Source organism: Callithrix jacchus, chromosome 2 (genome assembly GCF_049354715.1).
Source record: "Callithrix jacchus isolate 240 chromosome 2, calJac240_pri, whole genome shotgun sequence".
Taxonomy (NCBI): domain Eukaryota; kingdom Metazoa; phylum Chordata; class Mammalia; order Primates; family Cebidae; genus Callithrix; species Callithrix jacchus.
The window spans coordinates 65178371-65204791 of NC_133503.1; the positions used below are offsets into that span (position 1 = coordinate 65178371).

Here is a 26421-nt window from a genome sequence, read left to right on the forward strand (position 1 = left end):
CCATGGGCAGAATCAGGGACACCCTCCTGGACACCCAGATCCTCTGGTACCACCCTTACCACTGCAATCACCACGAAAAACTGCACCAGAAATAGGTGGCCCTGCCCCTGATGTTTTTGTGATGATATCAACTTTGGCTTACCTCCTCCCTTCTTTCTTGAAATTTGAGGTAGGTCATGTTCATTTCCACTTCCAGAGTACTTGCCTAAAAGAGGTATTCAGTGAATAATTGTATAATGAATAAATAAAAGAAAGAATGAATGAATGAACATATGAGTGTCTTCTAGTTGGTCAGGAGACTTTAATAGAGTGAGAAAAGAGAGTTGTTTCTCCAGAGACCTACCTGCTATGAGATCTAAGTTATACTAAAGTCCTCTCTGAGCTGACAAAGGATTGTTATTTTTAAATCTCTCTTCACCCAGACCACAGCTGAACTGGCCACACCCATGGGATACAAACCAATCTCCCGTTACAGAAAAACAAATCTGACCCAGCCATTCTCTGCTTAAAACAACTTTCAGTGATGTTTTTGACAGGAGTGGGTGGAAGGGAGTGAGCATTTGCATTTAGAGAACATTCCCTGTTAAAGAATGTTCATTTGCTTATTGACTGACTCATTAGGCAAGCAATGAATTAGCACCTACTATGTGCGGGCACTACACGTTACTCAATCCTCACAGCAACCTCTTTCTTAGGGCAATGTATTTGTTATCTGTTACTATGTAACTCATTACCCTAAACCCAGGGGCTAAAACAACAAACATTTGTTATCGCACAGGAATCCAGGTGCAGTCAAACCAGGGCCGCAGTCACGTCAAGGCTCCACTGGAGCAGAAGGATCCATTTCCAAATGCATTCACAGGGTTGTTGTGAGGCCTTAGCTCAAGCTTGTCCAGGCTGTGGTCTGCAGGCTGCCTGTAGCCCACGATGGCTTTGAATGAGTCTCAGGACGGTTTTGAATCCGGCCCAACACAAATTCTTAAACTTTCTTAAAACATTATGAGATTTTTTTTGTGATTTTTATATATTTATTATTATTATTTTTAGCTCATCAGCTATTGTTCGTGTTAGTGTATTTTATGTGTGGCCCAAGACAATTTTTTCTTCTTCCAGTGTGGCCCAGGGAAGCCAAAAGATTGGATATCCCTGCCTTAGAAGAATCACGTGCAAACTCACCCACAGGGGCTTTTCCTTAGGACTGCCTCACAGCATGGAAGCCAGCTTCTCCAGGACGACTGATCCAAGAGACAGCAAGAGAGTGTCCAAGACAGAAGTCACCATCTCTTGGTAACCTAATCTCAGAAGCAACATGCTCATCCCCTCTGCCACATTTTGTGCATTAGAAATGAGTCATTAAGTCCAGCCTACACTTGAAACGAGGAAATTACATAAGGGTATGAGTACCAAGAGGTGGGTTAATTGGGGCAATTTCAGAGGCTACCTGCCACAGGTAAGTTATTATTATCCTTCATTTCATACCTAGACACCCAGCTAGTTAAGCAGCTGGTCCAGGTCACCCAGCAGAGAGTGATCTGAGTCCAAAGTGGTTTTCTATTCCCCAGGCTGGTAGGGGTGTGAGATGGAGGAAGGCAGGGAGAAGTTACTTGCAGGAAAAAAAAATGAGGATGATGTCTCTGTTATTTATCTAACTAGCTAAATTAATAACTCTGTTATTTATCTAACTAGTATCTTTAGCTATGTAACTAATTACCAACAACTTAATGGCTTAAAGCAAACATTTATTATCTTATAGTTCCTATGGATCAGGAATTTGGTGACAACTGAGCTGAGTGGTTGTCAGAGTCTCCTATGAGGCTGTGGTTCAGCTGTGGGCTGGGGATGCTGCTTTGAAGACCTAACCAGGGCTGAGGCGCTACTTCCAAGAGACTCCATTCACATAGCTGCTGGTGGGAGGCTTCCTTCTTCACCACGCAGACACCTCGAGCTTCTTTAGGACAGGGCAGCTGGCTTCCCCCAGAACAGGTGATTCAAGAGCAGATAAGCAAAGCCTGAGTGTCTTTTGTGACGTAGCCTCAGGAGTCATAACTGTCATTTCTGCAATATCCTGTTGATTACACAGGATAGGTCAGTCCTATTCACTGTGGGAGGTGATTACAGAAGGGCATGGGAATACCAGGAGATCAGGATCACTGGAGGCTGACTATTTACCACAGGGTTCCACAAGGTTGATAACCTGAAAACTTAACTTTTATCGCTGCTTCCCTGCTCAAAGAGACCCAGAGCCTTCCCATGTACTGCAGCACACAATCTGATTTTCTTAGCTCCATCTCCCACTGGCTCCTGAGTGGATGGACTGTCTGGGACTGACAGCCTGGTCTGCTAACGGACCTCACCAGTCCCACAGCTGAGGCTCTTGTTGATACCTCCCCTCCCATCCTCTGTTCTGTGGGAAGGCCTGGCTCCCTGGGAAGCCTCCATTCAGCATTCAAAGCATAGTTAGCCAGGATCTGGCTGGATGCTAGGATATGATGGTGATATCACCTTCTCTCAGGGAACTTTCACTCAGATAGAGAGGTAGTTACCAGCGAATTAATAATAAACAAATCACACATCATGCCAAGTTCTCCCAGGGAAACCTACAGGGTATCATGGGATTATATAATAGGGGACTGGCCTAGTCCATGAGCACTGGAGCAGTCAAGTAGCCAACCAGGCTGCATAGGAGTATCAGCATTGGGTTTAGTGTTAAGTGTCTGAAAATGCAAAATAACAATAGCTTAAGTAAGACAGATGTTTATTTCTCTTGGGCAGGTGTTTGAGGTGCCACTCAGAGACAGGAACTCAGGTTCTTTCTGTCTCGTTGCTCTGCTCTGTATGGCCTCTATCTTATGGTCCAGGATGATGACACCTACAATCCGGGCAGCCAAATGGAGAAAGGGACACAGAGGGTAAAGCAGACATACCAACTATCCCAGACTATGGAATGAGTGGAAAAGTGAAGGAGTCTGATTGAGTTGTTTTCACAAGCATTAATGAAAGGATTAAATTGATGTGTATGAGTGCAACAGAATCTGTTGTAATTTCTCTTTAAATAAAGCTGTCTTTGGGGAAAACGAGACACTTCCCTTCACTTTTCAATGCCACCTCTAGCTACAAAGGAAGCTGGGAAATGTAACTTTCTTTTTTTGTTTTGAGACGGTGTTTTGCTCTTACTGCCCAGGCTGGAGTGCAGTGGCACGATCTTTACTCACTGCAATCTCTGCCTCCCGGGTTCAAGCGATCCTCCTGCCTCAGCCTTCCAAGTAGCTGGGTTTACAGACATGTACCACCACACCCGGCTAATTTTGTGTTTTTAGTAGAGATGGGGTTTCACTGTGTTGGTCAGGCTGGTCTCGAATTCCTGACCCCAGGTGATCCACCCACCTTGACCTCCCAAAGTGCTGGGATTACAGATGTGAGCCACCGCACCCCGCCTGGAAATGCAATTTTCATTGCTAGCACCTACATGCCCAGCCAAAAGTTGGGAGCTCCATCCCCACTCAGAAACAGCAATGATAATCAACCCTGTCTTGCACTTACTCTGTGCCAGGCATTTGCTGACCTTGGAGATCATCCCAAATACACACTTGATTCAGTAGGTCTGGGCTGGGGACAAGAGTCTGTCCTGTGATGGCCATGTGGCTGGTCTGTGGGCCACATTTTGAGGAGGGAGGATGAGAGGTCAAAGGTCTATCATTGCATGGTTTCGTCCCACACAGGGCCAAGGAAAGGCCATTTGGAAGCAGGGGTGCTCAAAGCCCCTTAACTCTCCCTGCTGACCCCAGGTTTCCAGTTCAGGCTGAGATTCCCTTCTCTCCCCCAACAGTGTCAGACCACTTGTTGAGTGAGTCAGTGAGTGAATGAATGAATGAATGAATAGAAAAGGAATGCAGAGGTCAGGTTGGGCATATGCTCCAGGGGAAGGGTTTGGTTCACCACACCACTCTACCCCAGGCCCGGTGCTGGTGCTGTCCCTTCCGAATCCTCCCGGAGAAACAAACACTGCAGTTCCCCTCTATTTACACAGGAAGAAACTGTCCACTGGCTCTGCTTTTTGAACCACAGCCCTCATCATCCTCTGCCGGGTTTTTTCAAGGCCTGTGTCAGCACAGCCTTGGAGAAGGGGCCAGTGACAGAACCTGGGGGAAGTTCAGGGAAGTTCAGAATGAGATTCCCCTACTCAGGTCTTGTGTGACCTCAACTACCATCTCCTCGAATCCAGCAGTCACGGAGGCAGCTGCTCTGTATCTCTGAGGAGGAAACTGAGGCTCAAAAAAGGGGACAGTTGGCATAGTCCACCCAAGTCACCGTGCAGGCTCCATCTGCCTCTGCGACAACCCAGCATGTGCTGGATGGACCAGGCTCGCAGCAGGCGCTCTATGAACAGGCACTGGAGTGAACCGCAGGGCAGATGGAAGCAGGGACAGCCCCGGCCAGCCTCCAGAGTTTCAGGTGTTGCCACCGTGCTGAGCCAGTCTCCTATTTCTCAGCTGGAGAAAACCTCCCTCAAGTAGGTATGGTCATCCTCTTTGTGCAGTTGTGCAAAAGGGTAGGGGGCTCCAAGAAGCCCAGTGGCTTTCCCAGAGAGGCACAGCAGGGGTAAAGGTGGTCCACCTTGTCAAGCGTAGGACTCCCTTCCTCCACAGTCTTGGGCCCTCACTCAGAGCTAGACGCTGTGCACAGCCAAAGTCTGTATCACCCCCACTCAATCACAGTTCAGTGAAACTGTTTACAAATGCCAAAAAAAAAAAAAACGGTGCTCGGAGAGGCACAGAATTCGTCCGAGGACATCCAAAGAAGGCAGAGAAGGAAATGTAAGTGGGAGGTTTGAAGGAACAAGTACTGGAGTCTGTGGGGGTCTCCCTTCCCCTCAGACAGCCTCAACCCTCCGCCCCTTCCTTGCCGGCTCCCGGGCCCCTTTAACAGGGTGGCGGAAGGGGCGGCCGGGCAGGCGGCGCCCAATGGGCTGCGCGGAGCGTCACTTCCTGGCGGCCAGAGGCGAGTGGCGAGTGGCGAGTGTCGGGGGGCGGCCGGCGGGGGCGGGGCGGCCGGAGGAGGCGTTGGCAGCGGGCTCCGACCCACGCGGCGCCGCGGCCCGCCTGGCCTGCAGCGCTCCCACCCCCGGCGGCGGCGGCGGCACGATGCCCTTTGACTTCAGGAGGTGAGTGTGGCGACCCCGGCCACTCGGGAGTCCCCTCTGCGGGCAGAGGGAGCACCCGGCACGCTGCGGACCCCTCTCGCTCTGCATGCAAAAGCGGCCCCCAGCCCTGTGCATGCCTCGGCAGGCCCCTAGGGACCCCAGGCGAGCCCCCTGCCGCACACGAAGCCAACCAGAGTCGCGAAGGCCCCCTCCTGCAGCGGGAGACAAATCCACCCACCTTCCCTCTGCCGAGTCCCCTCCCCAGCCTGCACGGATACCTTGCATTCCCCTCCCCCACACTAGGAAACAGATTTCTAGCCTCCCCCCAGATGAAAACAGCCCTTCCACCCCAGCATCCTTCTCCTCCCTCTACAGAGCCTCCTTGGTGGACCCCACCCCAGCTGACAGGTGGGGCACGGCCCCTGAAATGAGCCCGGAGGGGCCTGGGGCCCCATGCAGCCTGGCAGCAGCTGGAGGGCTTTAGGTTTCTATAGCCTGAAGCTCTCCCAGGCGGGGCAGATCAGGAGGCCTGCCCACCCCCCGACCCCTAGCCCCAGCCCTGCCCTCTGGGTATGGGGGCACCATGGGAAGGGGAGGAGACGCCTTGGGCAGGGCTCTGCAGAGGGACCACGGGGTCTGGCCTTGGCTTTCTGCAGTCACCACAATGAGCCCTTTGTGGGGTCCAGCTGCCTCATGGTCTAGGTTGCACGGGGCATTCTGGAAGCCTGGCGGGGGGAAGGGGTCTTCACCAGAGGTTCCCTTGAGGTGTGGAGCCTCAGGGGATATCCTGGCCTGAGGCAGCCACACCTGGTGTCTGGCTGGGAGAAAAGCAGGACTTTAATGCAGGGAGGAGATGGATTCGAATCCTGGCTCTGTTCTTTCTACTGAACAGCTCAGTGGATTCTAGAAGTTAGGGGCAAAGGCTCTGGGATCAGATCTTCCTGTCACTGCTCAGCTGAATGACCTCAGCAAGTCCCTGAACGTTCTCAGTTTCACCACCTGCAAATTGGGGCTAAAAGTAAGGTTTCTGCTTGTGACAACTGAGTGCGTGAAACACCCTTGACGGAGCCTGGCATGATTTAGAGCCCAGAAGTAGGGCATTAGTGTACGGGGGTGTTCTACATGAGGAGTTTTCCTCACGCATAAAATAGTGATTCAGACGCCTGTGTCACAGGAGGTATTTCTTCCTCTCCTCTTACATGTGAAGTCATGGTAAAGCGACAGTCTACCCAGAGAGAAAGGTCCTTAGCCTGCCATGACCCCCAGGGCATGGGATATATTGGGGTTTAGACCCAAAGAGTTCACCGGCCTTGGACCTCTTGATTGGCTGACGTGGTTTTCCAGCCTGCCCTGGCCACTGATACCAGCTAGCAAATGTTTGCTGGCTTCTTGCACCTGCAGTGCAGCCCTGTGGCTGGCAGACCCAGGCAGTTTTGAACAAGGAAAGCCCCTCTGATGGAATTCAAGGCCAGTCCTAATATCGTCAGTTAACTGGCCCATAAGAGCTGTGGTTGGCACATCAATTCCTGGTTCCACAAAGTGTCCCCTTTCCCAAGCTGACCATAAAGATTCCTGCCCCCCTTGTCCACCCTGGTGTGATTCAGTAGGTTCCGGTGATTTTGAGCTTGTTGGGGAGATTGCTGCTTTTGATCTTTTAATCCTTTCTCCCTGCACCTCACCCTTCCATCTTACAGAGGAGGAAATGAGGCTCCAGGGATGAGGGCCTTGTCCTGGACTTGACGAATGCTGGATGGGAAGGGTGGACTTGCGTCTCAGGTCACACGTGGCTCCCAACCTTGTGCTCCTTGAATTGGTGGTGTAGGGGGCAGGTAAGGGAAGTAAGGAAAATGGGTGAGGCCAGCTCTAGCCTTTGGCCTTGAAGGGCCCTGTATCAGGCATTGATATTTAAAGAGAGAAACACCCAGCTCTGAGAAACTAGCTAGTCTGGGGCTCCCTTGTCATACTTTAGGTCCCTGAGTGCCCAGGTGCCAGGGGTCCTAGATTTTTTTTTCCTCCCACTTCCCTGGAAGGTCCCCGCTTAACTAGGCAATACCTCCAGGGCTTGGGGTCACCATGGAATCGTGAGAATGGATTCAGTGCTTCACATTTGCACCTTGGAGAATGAGCCGTTTGGGCCCAGCAAACTTGCACTCTTTAAGCTCTGTGAACGACAGGGCTCCAGGACCTGGGTTCTACAGAAAGTTCTACCATCCCCATGCGCCTTCCTCCTCTTCAGTGTGCATTCATCAAGTGTCAGCTCCATGCTCAGCCCTCCACCACAGACCCTACCATGGGGAGGTGGGTGGCTTGTAGCCCAGCTCTCTTTGCTTCTGAGAGGAGAAGGGAGGAAGGCTTGATGGGTCCCAGGAGTGGGGATGTGTGTGAACTGGGCATCCTCAGTGTGGGTAGATGCAAGGGCATCTACCACTGTACACACACTTTGGGGTGCAGACATCTATTTCCTCCTCACGTGAGAGAGGGAGTTTTAATCTTCATTTTAAATCAGGAGAGGGGAGCTCCACCAAGCAGAAGCTGTTTGCTCTGGCTATCCAGTGCCTGAGCTGGTGGAGCTGGGATTTGAACTTGGGGATGTTAACTCCCAAGCCTTAGATCTGGGAGAAATGGGAGAGCTTGGAGGGGCCCACCATCCTGTCAGCTCTTTTAAGAATGTGGGGAATGGAGAGGGTTATACCATTAGATCTCCTTCTCCAGTTCAAGGCTGGGGAGAAAACCAGTCTTCCTGCTCATGTTGCTCTTCTAAAAGTCAGAAGCAGGAAAAATAGTGTGCTCTTGCCCTTCCCTATGGATACTTAAATTTTCTTACTGCCTGTAGAGCTGGCGCAGTTTAGCTCTGTGTTTTCCTGTCTGTGAAATGGGAATGAAGAGAGTACCCACTGAAGTAGAACAGTTGAGGGATGAGACAGAGTGGGTAAAGCATTTAGACACAGAGGAAGCGCCCCATCCATTTGGCCGCTACATTTATTTGTGTCATTTTATTTAAGCACCCATCATCTCCTAACACACGATGTAATTCACCTAATTATCATGCTGCTTCTCTCTCCCTCCCGTTAGTACATGAGCTCCTGAGGGCAAGAAATGTTTATCTGGCTTATTCAAGGTTGCATCTTCAGCACCTAGAACTGTGCTTCAGCCAAACTCAATCCTTGGAAGTACGTCTTGAAATCTGTCAAGGAAGCCACAAACATGGCGTGACTTGATATGCCAGCTTCAGTGGGCAGATTTTCAGCCCTTAGCGGAGAAATCTTCCCTCTCCACCAGTGAATCTGCCCTTTCTAGACTGTTTTTTGGGGTTAGGGAAAGAGGCAGAATGCAGGGGAGGGTGGCTGAGATTTCAATGATTTATTGTGTTTGCTTTGCTCTTGTTAAATTGTTTCACTAATGGCTGGATGTTGCAGTTGTGGAACTGGGCTTGTTACCCACATCCGTGTGTGTTCCCAGTTCTGGCTGGCCTGGGGCCAGTAGCACCTGCTGCTTCCTGCTCACCAGCCCAGGGTGGGTGAGGAGGGAAGATAACAGCATCTGGCGGCCCTGTACCCAGGCCCAGTGGTGCCTGAGCACTGCCTGGGAGGTACAGGTGGCTGCTGTCCCACAGTGACAGCCCCCACATTGAAACCCCAAGGCCTGGGGTGTGCCGCTGCACTGCCACCGACCAGATGTGCCCTGGGACCGTTGACTTCCCATCTCAGAGCCTCTGTTTCTTCATTTTAAGGAGAGAACGTAACCTTCGCTGCCTTACCTGGTCGAGTAGATGTAGGGGCAAGTGTGACGTCCCTGAAATGCAGGATCAGGTCCATAATTTGTGGGACCTAGTACAAAATGAAAATGTGGAGTCCTGGCCGGACGCAGTGGCTCACGCCTGTAATCCCAGCACTTTGGGAGGCCAAGGTGGGCGGATCACAAGGTCAAGAGATCAAGACCATCCTGGCCAACATGGTGAAACCCCATCTCTACTAAAAATACAACAAAATTAGCCAGGCGTGGTGCCACACATCTGTAGTCCCAGCTGCTCAGGAGGCTGAGGCAGGAGAATCGCTTGAACCCAGCAGGTGGATGTTGCAGTGAGCCAAGATCTCACCACTGCACTGCAGCCTGGTGGCAGAGCGAGACTCCGCGTCAAAAAAAAAAAGTAAGAAAATGTGGAGTCCCTTGTTGAAAAAGTATTAAGAGTTTTAGGATGGCATCAACAGAGCATTCAGCCAAGCATGGGCCCCTCTGAGTGTGTGATCCTGTGTGCCTGCACAGGTCATGGGCCCTCATGGGGCTGGCCTCTGCCACTTTTCACTCTGGCCTTCTGAGTGGTCTCTCCCCATCCAGGATATCCCAGAGTTCCTCAGGATACCCTAGTGAGCTTTCCAAAGTTGACGTAATATTTTCATGTCCTGATCTCAGCCTTCAAATGGGTCTCATTGCTCTGAGGATTCAGTCTGAATTCCTTTTTTAAAAAAAAATTATATAGAGATGGGGTCTCGCTATGTTGGCCAGGTTGCTCTTGAACTCCTGGCCTCAAGTAATCCTTCTTTGGCCTCCCAAAGTGCTAGGATTACAGGCATGAGCCACTGCGCCTGGCCCAGTCTTAATTCCTCAGGCCCCATTAAGGAATGGGACCCTGCTAGCCCCATCAGTCCCTACACCAAGCTAAGTCCCAGCCTCTGCAGGGGCCTCTGAGCACAGAGTTAACATTCAACAGAGAGTAGCTCACATGAATGCCTGTATCTACCCTGCTCTTTTCTTCCAGAAAGAATTCCAGGAAGCTGACAAGAATATAAACTTTTCAGCAAGTTTTTAAAAACATAAATAAAGGACCTGATATGGTGGCTTACACCTGTAATCCTAGCACTTTGAGAGGCCGGATTGCTTGAGGATGGCAGGAGTTGGAGACCAAGCTGGTCAACATAGCAAGACCCTGTCTCTATGGGAAAAAAAAAATAGCCAGGCATGGTGGTGTACACCTGTGGTCCCAGCTTCTTGGGAGGCTGAGGTGGAAGGATCACTTGAGCCCAGGAGGTGGAGGCTGCAGTGAGCCATGTTTATGCTACTGCACTCCAGCCTGGGTAACAGAGCAAGACCCTATCTCAAAACACACACACATACACACGCGCGCGTGCGCGCTTAAAAATCAGGGCAAAGAAAATCAAAATTAGGCCAGAGAGAAAATTATGTAAAACAGCCAGTATTTCGTGTTTATTGAACATTTCTAGTGCCAGGCACTGCTGTAGGGATCTTACTACATCAGCCCATTTAATTCCCCCACAGTCCCACAAGGGAGGCACTGTGGTTACCCCACTTCACAGATGAGCCAGTGGAGGTGCAGCGGAGTTCGGAAACATGGTGGTTCCTGTTCCTGGAGCTGGGATTGGAGCGCTGCCATTTGGCACCAGAGCTGCACTGTGTCCTGTCTTAACGCTAAAGCTTTCTCTTTTCCATTAACTAAATTCAGAAAGAATTGAGACTTCTTCTAATTGGGTTCATTGGATTTCTCTTCGTTAATCCTCACCCAACAGTGCTCATTAAGAAGCTTAAAACCATCAACTTCTCCCGCCTAGACTCATGTAGCCTGACACCTGATTCTGAAATGGTCTTTAACTAAAGACCCCCCACACCAGCTATTGGCATCATCCTCGAGGAGCTCCATTTTCCCAGGCTGACCACTGGGGGTTTTCCAGCTTAGAACATCGTGTTTACCTGCTCACTGGGACAGAGAGTGAGATGGAATGTTGCTCCTCCCAAGGCAGTTTGGATTCCTGGCTGTGGTGCCATGGTAGCTGGAGACAGGGCTTTAGCCAGCTGTGTCCTGGTTAAGTTCCATTACCCATCTGGTAATCCTTTCATATTTTATTGGGAGTTACTCCTAGCCAGTTTTCATCAGGCATGGGAGAGACAGGCAGAGTGTGAAGAGGGCGTTTGGGGTGAGGCTTACCCAGTACATCTAAATCAGGGAGCCTCAACCCTGACTGTACATTAAAGTCTGTCATGTGATTCTAATACACAGCCAAGACTGAGAAGGACTGAATTGGGAGAACCAGTGGCAAGCAGGCCTGAGTGCACCAGGGAAGCCAGGTGGGGTGGCGGCGGAGAGCCTTGCAGGGGGAGGCTGGGGCGTGGAGTTCCCATCCCACCGTCACTCCTACATGACCTTTAGCAAATCTGTTACTCCGCTGGTAAAGTGGACAGCAAGGGGCCTTACCTGTCTACTATATCCTTGCTGTTCAGAGTGCAGTCTGAGGTGGCAGCTTCGGTGGTACCTCGGAGCTTGTTGGAAATGGAGAATCTCAATGCCCACCTGGAATCTGAATCTGTATTTTAACAAGATCCCCAGGTGATTCATGTGTTCATTAAAATGTGTAAAGCCCTGGTCTGTATGACTGATTTGACTCAGTGTCCTCCAGTCTGTGTCCCTCCATGCCATACTGGCTGCCTCATTAAGGGGTCTGAAGAGTCCTATACTGAATGAACCAGAGTCACTTTGTTCAGCCCAGCATTTGCCACATGTATTGTCACAAATGCCCTGTCATTTATGGAGCAGCTAGTACCATTTCTCAAAACACAGTTTGGGAAACACAGCCCTGATTGATCCTTTAAGGAAGTGGCAATTAGCCTAATTGTCTGTTGTCAACTTTTAGATCTATTAACCTAATTACATTGGTCGTATATGTGGGAAAAGTACAGGACAGGAAAAAAACCTCCAACACTGACTCTATTTGTTTTTAAAAAAAGTTCTTGACCCATGGGAGAGACGGGGTGAACTCAGGGTTCTCCATACAGCCAAGAGCCAGGGGACATGTGGGGTCCTTTACAGATACCTCCTCTCCCTCCGAGTGGGCATGATCCTTCCTGTTTTATGTCCAAGGAAACCAATCCTCAGAAATGCCGGGTCACAGCTGGTGCATCAGACAGCGTAATCCCCATGCCCTTGACCACCAGCCTTCCTCCTGTCACCTGCCAGGCTGCACAGCTACACAGGAAGGAAGATCTGCTTGAAATAGACAAACTGCTCTGTTTCTCCAAAAGGTGGAAACCCTATTCAAGATGAGAGGCCTGGCTGTAATAACAGTTAGTATAGTCAGAGGACCTGGATGTCCCTGATATACTGGGGATTGGCGTTGTGGTAGCCCCTCCATACATTAGCTTTCCTTTGTCAGATTCTGCTCTGGGTCTTGAATCTCTTTGGAGGAGGAGAAGTAATGCTCATCTTATTAGTAATACCTAACGGCCCTTAAGCTTCTAATGTCCTGAGCACTGGGCTAGGCATGTCATTGGACTTATAAAATCTCATTGGCCTTACAGCAGATACAGTGATTCATGATTTATTTTCTTTGTTTTATTTTTAAAGTTAGCATATAATAAAATTGTGTGTGTTTGTGCACTCTTCTATGAAATTTAACACTTCTTTATCATGTAACCACCATCCAGATACAGAATAGCTCTATCTCCATCACCCTTCAAATCTCACGCTATCACTTATAGTTCACACTGTTAATTCCATTATTTTTGTGTGTGGTTAGAATACCTTCATGAGGTCAGGAGTTCAAGACCAGCCTGGCCAAGATGGTGAAACTCCATCTCTACTAAAAATACACAAATTAGCCAGGCATAGTGGCGGGCACCTGTAATCCCAGCCACTCAGGAGGCTGAGGCAGAGGAAGAGAATTGCTTGAACCCAGGAGGCGGAGGTTGCAGTGAGCTGAGATCACGCCACTGCACTCCAGCCTGGGTGACAGAGTGAGACTCCATATCAATCAGTCCCAGCAGTAGAGTACCTCGACACATTTTAAAGTGCACAATGCAGCATTGTGAACTCTAGGCATCAGGTTACACGGCAGACCCCTAGAACTTGTTCATCTTGCATTACTTACCCTTTATACCTGTTTAACAATTCCCATTTCCCCCACTTCCCAGCCACAACCACCATTTTACTTTATGCTTCTGTGAGCTTCCTTTTTTTTTTTTCTTTTTCTGGAGACAGCCTCACTTCTGTCACCCAGGCTGGAGTGCTGTGGTGCCATCTCTGAGATGTTCAACCAATTCTCCTGCCTCAGCCTCCCAAGTAGCTGGGATTACAGGCATGTGCCATCACGCCCAGCTAATTTTGTATTTTTAGTGGAGATGGGGTTTCAACATATTTGCCTCTTTTAGATACTTCGCGTAAGTGGAATCATATAGTATTTGTCTTTCTGTGTCTGCCATATTTCACATAGTGTCATGTCCACCAGGTTCATCAGTGTTGTCACAAACGACAGAATTTCCTTCTTTTTTAAGGCTGGAATATTTCATGGTGTGTATATACCACATTTTCTTTATTAATTTATCCACTAATAGACATTGAGGTTGTTTTCACGTCTTGGCAATTAAGAATAACGCTGCAGTGAGCATGGGAGTGCAGATGTCTCTGAGATCCTGATTTCAGTTCTTTTGAATAAATACCCAAAAGTGGGACTGCTGGATCCTGTACTAGCTCTATTTTTAATTTTTTGAGAAATCTTCCTACTGTTTTCCACAGTGGCTGCACTATTTTACCTTCCCACCAACGGTGTGCAAGGGTTCCCTCTCCACATCTTGCCAACATGTCTTGTTTTTCTGGTAATAGCCATCCTAACATGTATGAAGTGCTATTTCATTGTGATCTTTCTTTGCATTTCCCTGCAAAGATGATTAGGGATTTTGAGCATCTTTTCAAAATCTTGGCCATTTGCATGTCTTGTTTTGAGAAATGTCCATTCACATTTTTTGTGCTTTTTAAAATTGGGGTTTTTCAGGAAGCAGAAGTTGCAGTGAGCCAAGATTGTGCCACTGCCCTCCAGCCTGGGTGACAGAGCAAGACTCCATCTCAAAAAAGTTGGGGGGTGGCAGTTTGGCTAGGGGTGGGGATTCACGCCTACACCCAGCACTTTGGGAGGCCAAGGTAGGTGGATCACCTGAGGTCAGGAGTTCGAGACCAGCCTGGCTAACATGGAGAAACCCCATCTCTACTAAAAATACAAAAATTAGCCAGGTGTGATGGCGTGCGCCTGTAGTCCCAGCTACTTGGGAGGCTGAGGCAGGAGAATTGCTTGAACCTGGGAGGCGGAGGTTGCAGTGAGACAAGATTGCACAACTGCACTCCAGCTTGGATGACAGAGTGAGACTCTGTCTCAAAAATTTAAATAAAATAGGATTTTTTATTTGTTTGCCGCTGAGTTTAAGGAGTTGCTTATATAGTCTGGATATTGACCCCTTATCGGGTATATGGTTTGCAAATGTTTTCTTCCATTCTGTAGTTGCCTTTTCAGTCTGTTAATTGTTTTCTTTATTAATTCGGTTTTTTAAATGGGAAGCCAAGGCACAGAGCTGGAATGGGAATGGCCCAGGACACACGGCTGGTGAAGTGCGGGGCTGGGGTCCAGAGCCTGGCCTCTCACAGGGTGCTCTCCTGCCTCGCTGATGTTCCTCCTTGCTGATTGTTATTATTCCTCACTACACCTTCCCTCCCCTCCCACCTGCACACCAGGAGTCACCAACACATAGAATTTACTGAAAGTATCCTTTGAGAACTTTGGGGAACCCTGGTGATATTTGAGGTGTTTTGATGTCTTGCTGGGTCTAAGAGTATGTTTGTGGTATGCAGTAACTGTCTCCACGTCTTCAGGGTAAAATGATTTGTGGTGGTCCAACCCTGGCCACCTTTCCAAATGGCCTTCTACCTTGCAAACCCCTCTGGGGACTGACCACAGGTCCCCTGGGGAACTCTGTCAAGTGCCCTTAGAACTGACCCTCACATTGCACTCATGCGGCAGAGCTTTCTGGATTGAAATCCCTTCCTCAGTGTTAACCAGCTGTGGGACCCCGGACAAGAGACTTTGCCTCTGCAAGCCTCAGTTTTCCTCATCTGCAGATTGGGATGCTCATACTTTCTTTGCAGGGATTTTGTGAGGGTGAGATGAGCTCATGTGGAATGTGAGGCAAGCATACTTGGAGGCAGGATAATGTTTCCCTTTTCTCTGCCTTTCCTGGTGGCACAGTCTGTGCACCTCGCTAAGTACTAATAGATTTCAGCGGTGGGACATCTGCTAGGTGGACATGGTAAAACTAGGGCCTCCGAGGATTGCAGGACACAGATGCAATCACATGGGAACACTCAGGCACCCCCAGGTATCAGCAGGTACCTCAGTAGATGATTGGATAAGATGTGGGCCATGGCCACCTGGAGCGCAAGGCTCTATAGGGGAGGGGCAGCTGTCATGCAGCTCTGTTGCTTACTGCCTACAGATGCCTTGATTTTTCAAGAGACAATGAAAATTTGATAAATTGTGTGAAAATGGTTGGCCACTGATCCCAACTTTATTTCTGTTAAACACCGAACAAATCCTTCCGAGGGTTGATGATGGCCTGTGACAGGCAGGGTGCTGCCTCTTTGTCACACATGGCAGTGTGACCAGGACAAGCTCAGAGTGGGCAGGACCCTGGGCTCCTGGGAGGTAGCCTGGTGGGCATGGACTTGAGGCTGGAGGCAGAGGAGTGATGGCCCCACAAGCTAATTGCTTTGGGCACAGGCAGCCTCTGGGCCCCATCCCATACTCAGCAACCCCCTACTCTGGGCCTGTCCCCAGGACCTTGATTCCTTCAGGTGTCAGCTGGGGCTCCCCTCCTCTGATGGTGTGGGAATGGCACCATGGGCCCCTGCCACTGGACCTGCTGTCCTTTTTGGTGGTCCTAGGGCTGGGCCCAGATTCCTTTGGAGTGACACACCCTTTCTGCAGACCCTTCAACACCTTCGGCCCCCAGGGTGTCTTTCAGGTGACTTCCCAGGGCTATGCTGTGACAACAGTAGTGCCCCTAGTAGCCACTGTGTATCTAGTGCTAGACTAAAGGCTTTTCTTGGATTCCCTCAGTCCATCCTCAAGTCAGGTAGGAGCCATTTCCCATTCCCATTTCCCTGAGGTGGAAGCAGGGATGTAGAGGGGGTACAGGACTTGGGCAAGGTCACACAAACAGCAAGTGACACAGCTAAGTCCCAAGTGCATGTCTCTGTGCCAAAGCTGGCTTTCTTAGCCAGTTTCATGCCCTGGGAGGGGAGTGTTATTGCCTTGATTTTCTAGAGGCCACTCCATGGATCCCCCAGTGTCAGCTGCCATCTGCTCAGTTGTGTTCACAGTCTGTTGCCTTGGGGAGAACACACTGTAGGAGTGGAAGCCTTAGGGGGCCCTGGTTGCTGGAGAGGGGGCTGGGCTTGGTGACCATTTCCTACCAGTCCTGGCCTGGTGTTGATAGTCATGATCTCATTTCACCCTCATGACACACCTGCAGGATAGGAGGAGCTGTCTTGGCTCAGAGTTGGGAGAGGGAGCCCTGCGCATCTGTGAGCAGGTGATTATGCTGAGCCCCTGCTGGGGGGGCCATGAGGAGGGGGTACAGCGCTTCCTGTGGGCAGCAGGCAGGGCTGGCCATCTTGCTGGAGGACACTCTGGCCAGTCTCCAGGGCCCCTGTCCACAGACCAGGAGCAGGCCGGGCAGCAGAATCATCTGTTGGTTGAACACATTGAATGAGGGCCTGTGTGCAGGTATCATTCTAGAAGCTGGGGACATAGTACTGAGCCAAACAGACAACCCCTGCCCTGCAACTCATGATTTAAAATTCATGTTTTCCTTCGGGTATTTTGCTTCTCTTTCTCTTTTAATGAAATGCACTTTTTATTTTGGAATAGCTTAGATTTATGGAATAGCTTAGATTTACAGAAAAGCTGCAAAGCTAGTACAGACACCCCACATCCATTCCGCCAGGGTTCCCACCTTCCATTACCACATTCTCACTGCTAAGAAACTGACCATTGTGCATGGATATTCTCTAAACTCTGGGCTTTATTTTGATTCTGCCCATTTTCCACTGATGTCTTCATGGAGCTCCAGGATCCAATCCAAGGCCCCACATTGCATCTAGAGGCCACGTGTCCCCAGGCTCCTCTGGGTGGTGGCAGTTTTTCCGTTGGTCCCTGTTTTCTATGACCTTGGCAGCCTTGAAGAAGACAGTCCAGGCATCCTGTAGAATGTCCCCCAGGCTGGCTGGGCACGGTGGCTCACGCCTGTAATCCCAGCACTTTTGGAGGCTGAGGCAGGTGGATCACGAGGTCAGGAGTTCAGGACCAGCCTGGCCAACATGGTGAAACCACATCCCTACTAAAATACAAAAATTAGCTGGGCATGGTGGTATGTACCTGAAATCCTAACTACTCGGGAGGCTGAGGCAGAGAATTGCTTGAACCCGGAGGCAGAGGTTGCAGTGAGCCGAGATCACACCACTGCACTCTAGCCTGGGTGACAGAGTGAGACTCCATCTCAAAAACCGAAACCAAACAAAAACTATGTCCCCTAGTCTGGGTTTGTCTGATGTTTCCTCCTGAGTGGATGGGGTTAGCGTTTTGGGGAAACATCCCCAGAGGTCAGGCATCCTTCTCAGCACATCCCATGGGGATCCACTTGACCTCTCTGGTGATATCGGCCTTCAGTACCTGGTTAAGTCCTCATTGGAGTTGGTGGTCTTCCCCTCCCCACCCCCGCTCCCCCCGCCGGCTCTCACCTGCCTTTCCTGGAAACTGACCCTCCTGGAGGAAAGAGGACTGACTCCCAGCATCTGAAATCCCTCATTTGGGTTGGTGGCCTTTCTCCCCAACTCCCCACTGCACCCACCTTTCCTGTCTACTGATCCTCCTGGAGGGAAGTGGAGTGACTCCCAGCATCCAGAATCCCTCGTGCAATGCTACGTGACATAACAGTGCCTCTTTCTTCACTGTCTATCCAGGACACCCAGCACTGGGCACGTTGACTCACTTCTGAGCCCCACAGCGTAAGATGGGGCGGGAGAAGGAGCTTGTAAGAACCCATTGTCCTCCCCGCCCTGCCCCTTGTGCCAGGCTGATGTCAGGTGGCTGATAGTCATGATCTCATTTCACCCTCATTACACACCTGCAGGGTAGGAGCAGCTATCTTTGCTCAGAGTTGGGAGAGGGCAGAGCTAGGGTTGCAGCTGTTCTGAGCCCCCGCCCCATAGTCTTTGGGTTATGCCCTGTGCCCTTTGTAGGAAGAGCCAGTAAGAAGAGCTATAGGAATCATGTCATAAGAGTAACCTTCAAAGGACTAGGAAGGCTTCTCCCAGCACAGGGGAGTGTTTTAAGAGGTGAGTGTGAGACTTGACCCAGAGTTTTTCAGGCCCCTTCTAGTAGACAATGGTGGGCCTGTCTGGAGCTCATTGCTGTGGATTCAGGAGGTGACTCTTGACTGCCATGAGGACCAAATAAGTTTGTCTGTGTAAAGCCCTTAGAACTGTGCCTGCCATCTGTTAGGCACTTGGTATCTATTTGTTACAGAAAAAACACAAGGATATCCAGGTCCTCAGAGAAGATTTATGGATGGGCAGAAAATTGGACTAGAGATGCCTCCTTGGTGTTAGTCTAAGTCAGCTAATTCCTATAATGAACCAGCAAATCTCAGTGTTGTCATGCAACCCAAGTGTATTTTTTGCTCAATGTAACTTGTGCTGGGACTTGATGACCGCTTATGAAGTCCCAGCAGAAGATGCGGTGCTCCGCTCCCCTTGGGTAACTCAGAGGCCTTGGCTCCTTCTGTCTCCTGGCTCTGTTCTCCTCCAGGGTGTGCTGGATCCTCTCCTTGGCCTGGCAGCAGTGGGGAGAGAAAGGAGGATGGGGACAGTTAGGTGGCAGGTCAACATGTGGGGCCACCACTTCAGCTCACAATCCTTTGTCCAGAACTCAGAGACCTGGTCACATGTAGCTGCAGAAGAAATCAGCAAATACAGTCTAGCAGTGTACCCAGAGGACGAAGAAGGAAAGGGCTTTAATAAGCATGTTAATAAGTATGTCTCTGCCATGGTAACTGAAGTCAGTGATTTTCACCCTTCCACTATTCTGGTCCTGTCATCGTAATTTTTGGCAGATTCCTAAGCAGCATGTGTTATCTACTTAATAATTTTTCTTTGAATCATTTAGTTTTTGAACTTAACACTTTTATTGATGAAAGTTAACCTTATAACATCTTTGAACATGGAAAAGCAGTATCACCTGCTGTAAATTGATAGAAATAATTGCAATGTGTTTGGGTCTCACTAGCTTCTAGTGCCTGCTGAAGTTGCTGCGTCTGTTAAAAAAAGAGGCATTAGCAAGTGCTAGAGAGAGGTGTTGAAGACAAAGTGGTACCACCCTGAGACTTTCTCGATGTTCTGAGGATACTCAAAAGAGACCTGAACAGGGAATAACCTTTACACTGTAAGGTCTGATGTCATTTAACCACCAGGGAAGTGGGGTTCATTCCTTTTTTCCCCCCATCAAAAATGTATTGGAGGGATTCTGGGGAAAACAAGACAGACACCGTTTCCACCTTCATGATGATTCCAGGCTGTTGAGGAAGATGCACAGAGAGTAGGAAACCAATCGTGGCACAAATGGTTATTTTCCACCATGGTGATTGCTGAGAAGGAAGGAAAGTAGATGGAGTGATAGAGAGATTATAGAGAAGCAGCTAACCGGATTAGCTTAGCTAACTAGTACTTTTCCTCGAAGAAGATCTTCCCAGACTGCCTCTTCGACCTGACTTGGTTTACCTGCTGCCCCTTTTCTGGCTGCATCTTTTTGTGACACCTGAACAGGTTCTTCAGATCACTTAGCACAGTTAACACAGTTGCAGGGATTTGGTTGTGCAGTTCGTTATCTTACGTCTCTTCCTTGATGGAGTCTAACAGGGGCCGTTATCTATTTGTTCATCACTGGATCCTGGTGCTGAGCCCAGGGTCTGCACACTGTGGGTGGTCAGTAAATATTGATTGAATGAAGGGAGTAGAGAGATAGGGAAAAAGGGACAGGCTGAGGCCCTCCTGCAGTGTGGCAGAGGGATTCACCTCCGCCAGGATGGAGGACTTCATTGCCATATCCCTTTGTGTTTGGAAAATGTTTCTCCTAAGTGCATCTGAGAGAATTTATTTTGATAGGGTCCCGAGGAATTGGGAAGTCAGACATTACTGAGGCCCTGCCTGAAGGAGGGGTGGGTGGCCCACTACCTGTCCCAATGGGAGGCCACCAGATGCCCTCCCACCCATGCCAGCTACCCCTTGCTTGAAGCCATGTTAGTCCCCAGAACAGGAGTAAGGCAGTCAGGAGGGAGAAGACACCTGACATTCCACTCTCACTCCTGCCTGGGCATTAGGATTCATTGTGATTATTCCCATTTGGGGAAAGGGAGGCCCAGAGAAGTTGAAGGCCTGGCTCAGGGTCATACCACTGGCAAAGTAACAGACCCAAGCCCTAGCTCTATTTTCCCGACCCCCGCAGAAAGTGATGCCTTCAGTTATATCACCTGACCCTGGGAACCTTAATTGCCTCTTTTTGAGTTGAGCAATTGTGCATTCTCTAGCAAACTGGCATGTTTCCCTAATCACCTGCGTCTCTGTGCCAATCTGGGAGAGTTGGAGTCAGGTGGCCTGGGACTCTGCATTTTCACCAGTGTCCTCAGTGATTCTTAGGATCAGGCAAGCTGGGGAGAATAAGGGTTCCTCCATTATGTTCCCAGTGTAACTCTGGAACCGGGTACCACAAATCTTTGTTAACCTAATAATGACCATCGTAAAAACAAGTGATGGAACTAAGACTTCAGAAAGCCCTTGGGGATGTGTGTGTTCATCCCAGTGATCTAGGGATCCTGGTTTTCCTCTGCAGATGAGGAAGCTGAGGCTTCGGGGGTGTTGAGAGTTGGGGGGGGTCACACCTGCAGGAACACGGCTATTCTGAATTTGAATCCCATACCTTTTCCAGTTGATGGCAGGAGTCATATGCATCTTGGTGAGTGTTAGGTCCTCAGATACCCCCAGTGACAGCAGTTGTGGGTTTTGACACTTCTCTGTCCTGGTGCATAGCACAAGACCTAACCCACACTGTCTGCGCGCAACTTGTTTCTGGAAGGCAGGGAGGAAGGAAGCTGCCAGTGCTAGACGTTTGCAGGGGAACGGGGGTGGTAGGTGGTGATAGTAGAAGTAAAAACATTCACTGAGCATCTCGGGGGTATCAGGAGCAGTGCTACAAACTATGAATATCATCTTCAGTTCTGACCCATGAAGTGTAGGGGCTTTTACTTGCCCCATTTTACAGGTGACAGAACTGAGATGGAGTGATCTGATCTCAGATCTCAGGAGTGGTGTGCATCAAAGTCCTGGGCTGATTAGAATCTGTCAATACGGAAGCTGGAGGGGTCCCGGGATGGGTTCAGTGTTGCCCTGATTTATCCAGCAAGCCAGGTGGCAGGAGCTGGTTCCACCTTTCGGGCCTGCCTGACTTTCCCCAGTTCGGCTTTGGCCAAGCTGCAAAACTGGGTCACACTTGAAGCCAGGTGATTGGTCAGAGCTGAGTTAACCCTGAGTCAAAGGAGAGCATGAGAAGGTTCACCTACCTGCCTCCTCCCTGCCCCACCCCACCCCACCCTGGGCCAGGCCCCTCACAGTGGAGCCACACAGGCACGTCACCCCGATTGGGCCTCTGCCTGCCCCACACTCACCGGAGCATGACGAGTCAGCCACCCGGGACTCGACTGTTCTAGAAGCACTGTTCCATACCGCCAGGCAGACCTGGGACAGCTTGGGGGAGTGGAAGGAGTGGACACAGTGTAGTGCAGAGAGGCCTAGGGCTTTGGAGTCTGGTGGATCTGGGTGCTGATTTCAGTGCTCCCACCCACTCACTGTGTGTCCTTGGGCAGTTCACTTCACCTCTCTGAGCCTGTTTTCTGATCTACAAATGGGAATATAACCCTGACCCCAAGCAATTTCTGTGTGGAGTTAACAAGAGCCTCATACAGCCCTAGGTTCTATTTCAGTGTTGGGCCCCTCTTTTCTTCCTGCATTCATGAAACTTCCTGACACATTTGGTCTTCCAAAGTGTAGGTTGCAAACTGGTAACATCAGAGGTTGAGTTTTACCCAAAAATGTGATTATTTGGCCCCCACATTTTAAAAAAATTGCATTTTATGCCAGCATTTTTGAATGAAAGTATTCCACATAAAAATTTGGATTTCTAGCCGGGCATGGTGGCTCACACCTGTAATCCCAGCACTTTGGGAGGCTGAGTAAGTGGATCACTTGAGGCCAGGAGTTCAAGACCAGCCTGGCCAACATGGTGAAACCCCATCTCTACTAAAAATACAAAAATTAGCCGGGCATGATAGTATGTGCCTGTAATCCCAGCTACTCAGGAGGCTGAGGCATGAGAATCACTTGACCCGGGAGACAGAGGTTGCAGTGAGCCGAGATTATACCACTGCACTCCACCCTGGGCTCCATGGCACTCCAGCCTGCGCAACAGAGTGAAACTCCATCTCAAAACATAAAAGTAAAAAAGCCAGGTGCAACAGCTCATGCCTGTAATCTCAGCACTTTGGGAGGCCAAGGCAGGTGGATCACCTGAGGTCAGGAGTTCAAGACCAGTCTGACCAAAATGGTGAGACTCTGTCTCTACTAAAAATACAAAAATTTAGCCAGATGTGGTGGTATGCAGTGGTTCCAGCTACTCAGGAGACAGACAAGATAATCGCTTGAACCTGGGAGGTGGAGGTTGCAGTGAGGCGAGATTGAGCCACTGCACTCTAGCCTGAGTGACAGAGTGAGACTCCATTTAAAAAAAATAAAAAAATTGGATTTCCAATGCATCTGGAGAAACGGGCCTGAGTGGCCACATGGCAGCCCAGGGCTGTTGCTGGGCAGACCTCTGGGACTTTAAAGCGAGAGATTCAAGAGCCAGGATCAGGTTGCAGGGCCTTGACAGGGAGGGGGTGCGGTCACCTCAGGGACTTCAGGCGCCCAAGGACCCCTATGAGACATGAGGACAGTCTTCCAGTCCAACTGACTTAATTTTATCTAGTAAGCAGGTGGCTGTTAGAGTCTGTATGCCCAAGACAGCTTCCCTGGGTAAAAGGGCTCTACTTACCGGCTCCTTGGGCCAGTCACTGACTTCTCTGTGCTGCTTTCTCATTTGCAAAACAAGAACAATGGGTTGTTAGTACAAGAGCCCCGACATATGGTAAGCGCCCCACACATATCAGCAGCTCAATGAGTCCATCTTAAATAGGAGATTTGCCTGAGAGCTTACGAGATGTCTTTATAAAGGTTCCTGGAGAGACGGGCCTGTGTCTGGAAATCCCAGGGAGGGACTCTGCCTGCCGATAGGTGAGCCAGCCAAAAGACCGCTAAAGCATCAGGTGCATTGCCAGGTGCGTCACCATCACTTGACTGGGAGGGGGTGTCAGTGTTGCATTTTTTATGCCCCCACTTTGAGCCCTGTGCTTAAAGACACCATCAATGCCACTCCTTGATGGCCTTGGGAATGGATAGAGCTGAAAAGAGTGAGTCCCAGAGGCTGCTTTTGGTTTTCCAAAACGCAGGCATGGTCTGCCCAGGTGCCCTTTGTTGGCTCGTTAGCCTGCAGGAGCTGGTTTCTGCTTGCTGATGTTAAGTCAAAGAGGTCTCCTGGCTCTAACTCAGATCCCTTCCTCATAGGGTCGTCTTAGTGGGCTTCAGGCTGACAGTGGATGCCAGGGACCCAGGCAGGGAGATCTCCCATTTGAAAGGAACCAGTGGCCTTTGGAAACTAGTAGAGACCAGTGATTAAGAGCTTAATCTCCAGAGTTCCTCATTAGGCCGTCAGTGACATGAGAGCAGATACCAGCTCAGCCTTGTTCACTGCCAGGTCTGTAGGACCAAGGATACCGAAAGCCCCCACCTCTTTTTTTTTGAGATGGAGTCTTGCTGTGTCACCAGGCTAGAGTGCAGTGGTGTGATTGAGGCTCACTGCAACCTCCGCCTCCTGGGTTCAAGTGATTCTCCAGCCTCAGCCTCTCTATAGGCACCTGCCACCATGCCCAGCTAATTTTTGTATTTTTAGTAGAAACGGGTTTTCACCATGTTGGTCAGGCTGGTCTTGAACTACTGACTATGATCTGCCCGCCTCAGCCTCCCAAAGTGCTGGGATTACAAGCATGAACCAATGCGCCCATAAAAAGCTCTTTTTTTAAAAACAGTATTGAAGAGTAAATGAGCAGGGTCTTCCTCTTGGGTCTGAATCTCAGCTCTCCTACTTGAAGCCTCTCTTGACTTGCCAACAACTTACCATGTCATCAGTGGAGATGGTGATGGTACCTTCCTCCCGGGGGACAGTAGAGTTTCATGAGATGATGTGGCCATCACTCAGCATGGCACTCAGCCACAGGAAGTGCTCAGCACATGTGGCTGTGATGACTGGTTTGCATGGGCATTTCTGTGGGTGGACCTTGACACAGGTTCCTGCACTTGACTCTGGCCCCATGGGTGACCATGTTACAACTGACCTTTTGGAATTTTCACCTCACCTAGGCTCCCTGGTGGTAATAACCTAGAGGAGAGAGGGCATGTGGGTTTGGCCAAGGGAGAGGATCTCTGGGGAAAGCCACACTGTTTGTCAGAGAAGCACCTGTGTGTACAAGTGTAGGTATGAGTGTGCAGATGTGTGAAACTGCATGTTCCCGCCTTTGCTGCAGGCCCACAAGGTGGTTTGCCATGTGCTGTTGTTGCCTGGAAAGGTATAGTGCAGGATGCCATTCCGTATGATGTCCCTGGGCCTGGCAGCCCCAGTGACTGGTGAGCGGCTTCTGGATCTGCTCATGCCTCCAGTAGAAGCAGCTACAGGAGTCGTGGCGTCGGCCCCGTCGTGGTCAAAGTCCCTGCATACCCGTAAGGGCTCCCAAGGTGTAGATTGAGGTGGAGGAGCTGGTCAGGCTGCCCAGAGGCATCTTCCTCAGTGGAACCTTCTTCCGGGTACCTCTCAGCTGTCTTCCAAATGACTACCTAGCATTTCCCTCCCTTGGTCCCCACAGCAGCCCTGGGGGAAGGAGTAGCCCATTTCACAGATGAGAAATTTGAGGCTTACAGAGTCACTCTGCACAACTGGGGCTGGGGGACCGTGAGCTGGTTAAAATGCAGATTTCTGACTCGCGCCCCCACCTCCCTGCACTGTCCTGGAGGATGGGATGTAGGAATCAGGGCCCAGGCCTTGGTGTTCTAAGCAGCCTCTCTGAGGAGCTGCGATGTTGGGAGAGTGGGAAACAGAAGCAGGAGCCCTGCTCTGGCCCTGCTGTCTGCTTGGTGGGGACAATTGCATCAGCTTCCTGGGCTTCCTTCAGCTTCAGCAGCTGTGAGCTGGAGAGAGTGGTGCCCACCTCCAAGGGTCCTGATGAAAATTCCACAGTTTGTTCATCTCACTTGGGATAGTGGAGTGCCTGGAGAGTTCAGTAAAATGATTTGTTGCTATTATTCCACATGCGATTCACCACAAAAGCAATTTCAGAGATAACCAAAACAGATACCCATGTGCATCATGGACAGTAGTGTGTCTTCTGATCTCCTTTGAAGTGGGAGTTTCACAGGATGATGAATCAGGGTTACTCTGCCCCCATTTTAGAGATAAAACTACAGCAGGGGCTGGGTGGGGTGGCTCACACCTATAATCCTAGCACTTTGGGAGGCTGAGGTGGGAGGATAACAAGGTCAGGAGTCTGAGACCAGCCTGACCAACATAGTGAAACCCTGCCTCTACTCAAAATACAAAAATGAGCCAGGCATGATGGTGTGTGCCTGTAATCCCAGCTACTCAGGAGGCTGAGGCAGGAGAATGGCTTGAACCCAGGAGGCACAGGTTGCAGTGAGCTGAGATGGTGCCATTGCACTCCTGCCTGGGCAACAGAGTGAGATTCTGTCTCAAAAAAGAAAAAAAAAAACAAACTACAGCAGACAGGGCATGGTGGCTCACGCCTGTAATCCCAGCACTTTGGGTGACCAAGACAGGAGGATCACCTGAGCCCAGGAGTTCAAGACCAGCCTGGGTAACATAGTGAGACTCCATCTCTACCAAAAAGAAAAATAAATCAGCTGGGCATGGTGGCCTGTACCTGTTGTCTCAGCTACTCAGGAGGCTGAGGCAGGAGGATCACTTGAGCTCGGGAGGTCAAGGCTGCAGTGAGCCATGATCACGCCACTTCCATTTCAGCATGAACAGAGTGAGACCATCTAAAGAGACAAAAAAAGAAACTACAGTAGGCCCTCGAATAATGTTTTATTATAAAACATTGATGAGAAAAAGTTATTTTGTGGCTGGGGCCACTGTCTGTGTGGGGTTTACACATTCTCCCCACATCAGTGTAGGTCTTCTACAGGCACCCCCCTGGTTTCCTGCCATATCCCAGAGCTTTGCCTGTCAGGTTCATCAGCACGT

At 50.0% G+C, this 26421-nt stretch overlaps 1 protein-coding gene and 1 long non-coding RNA gene across 9 annotated transcripts in view; one reads left to right on the forward strand and one right to left on the reverse strand.

Moving 5' to 3' along the window:
* The window catches only part of LOC103790815 (uncharacterized), a 39836-nt gene extending 39460 nt beyond the window's left edge, over positions 1-376 (reverse strand). The window contains exons 1-2 of the long non-coding RNA XR_008479215.2: positions 344-376; positions 143-205 (exon numbers count right to left, since the gene is read on the reverse strand). This is a non-coding gene — a long non-coding RNA (uncharacterized LOC103790815). The remainder of the gene's footprint in view (positions 1-142; positions 206-343) is intronic.
* A 4573-nt stretch (positions 377-4949) lies between these two features.
* ERGIC1 (endoplasmic reticulum-golgi intermediate compartment 1) overlaps positions 4950-26421 on the forward strand; it is a 119094-nt gene continuing 97622 nt past the window's right edge. For 6 of the 8 annotated variants that reach the window (XM_078364564.1, XM_078364562.1, XM_078364563.1 and 3 more), the window contains exon 1: positions 5042-5161. Coding sequence is in view for 2 of the 8 variants with exons in the window: in XM_008990802.4 (XP_008989050.2) it covers positions 4962-5161 (200 nt within the window). In the remaining 6 variants the exon portion in view is untranslated. Of the gene's footprint in view, positions 5162-26421 lie in introns of all 8 variants that reach the window. The other 2 variants (XM_008990802.4, XM_078364558.1) reach the window with 1 other exon arrangement.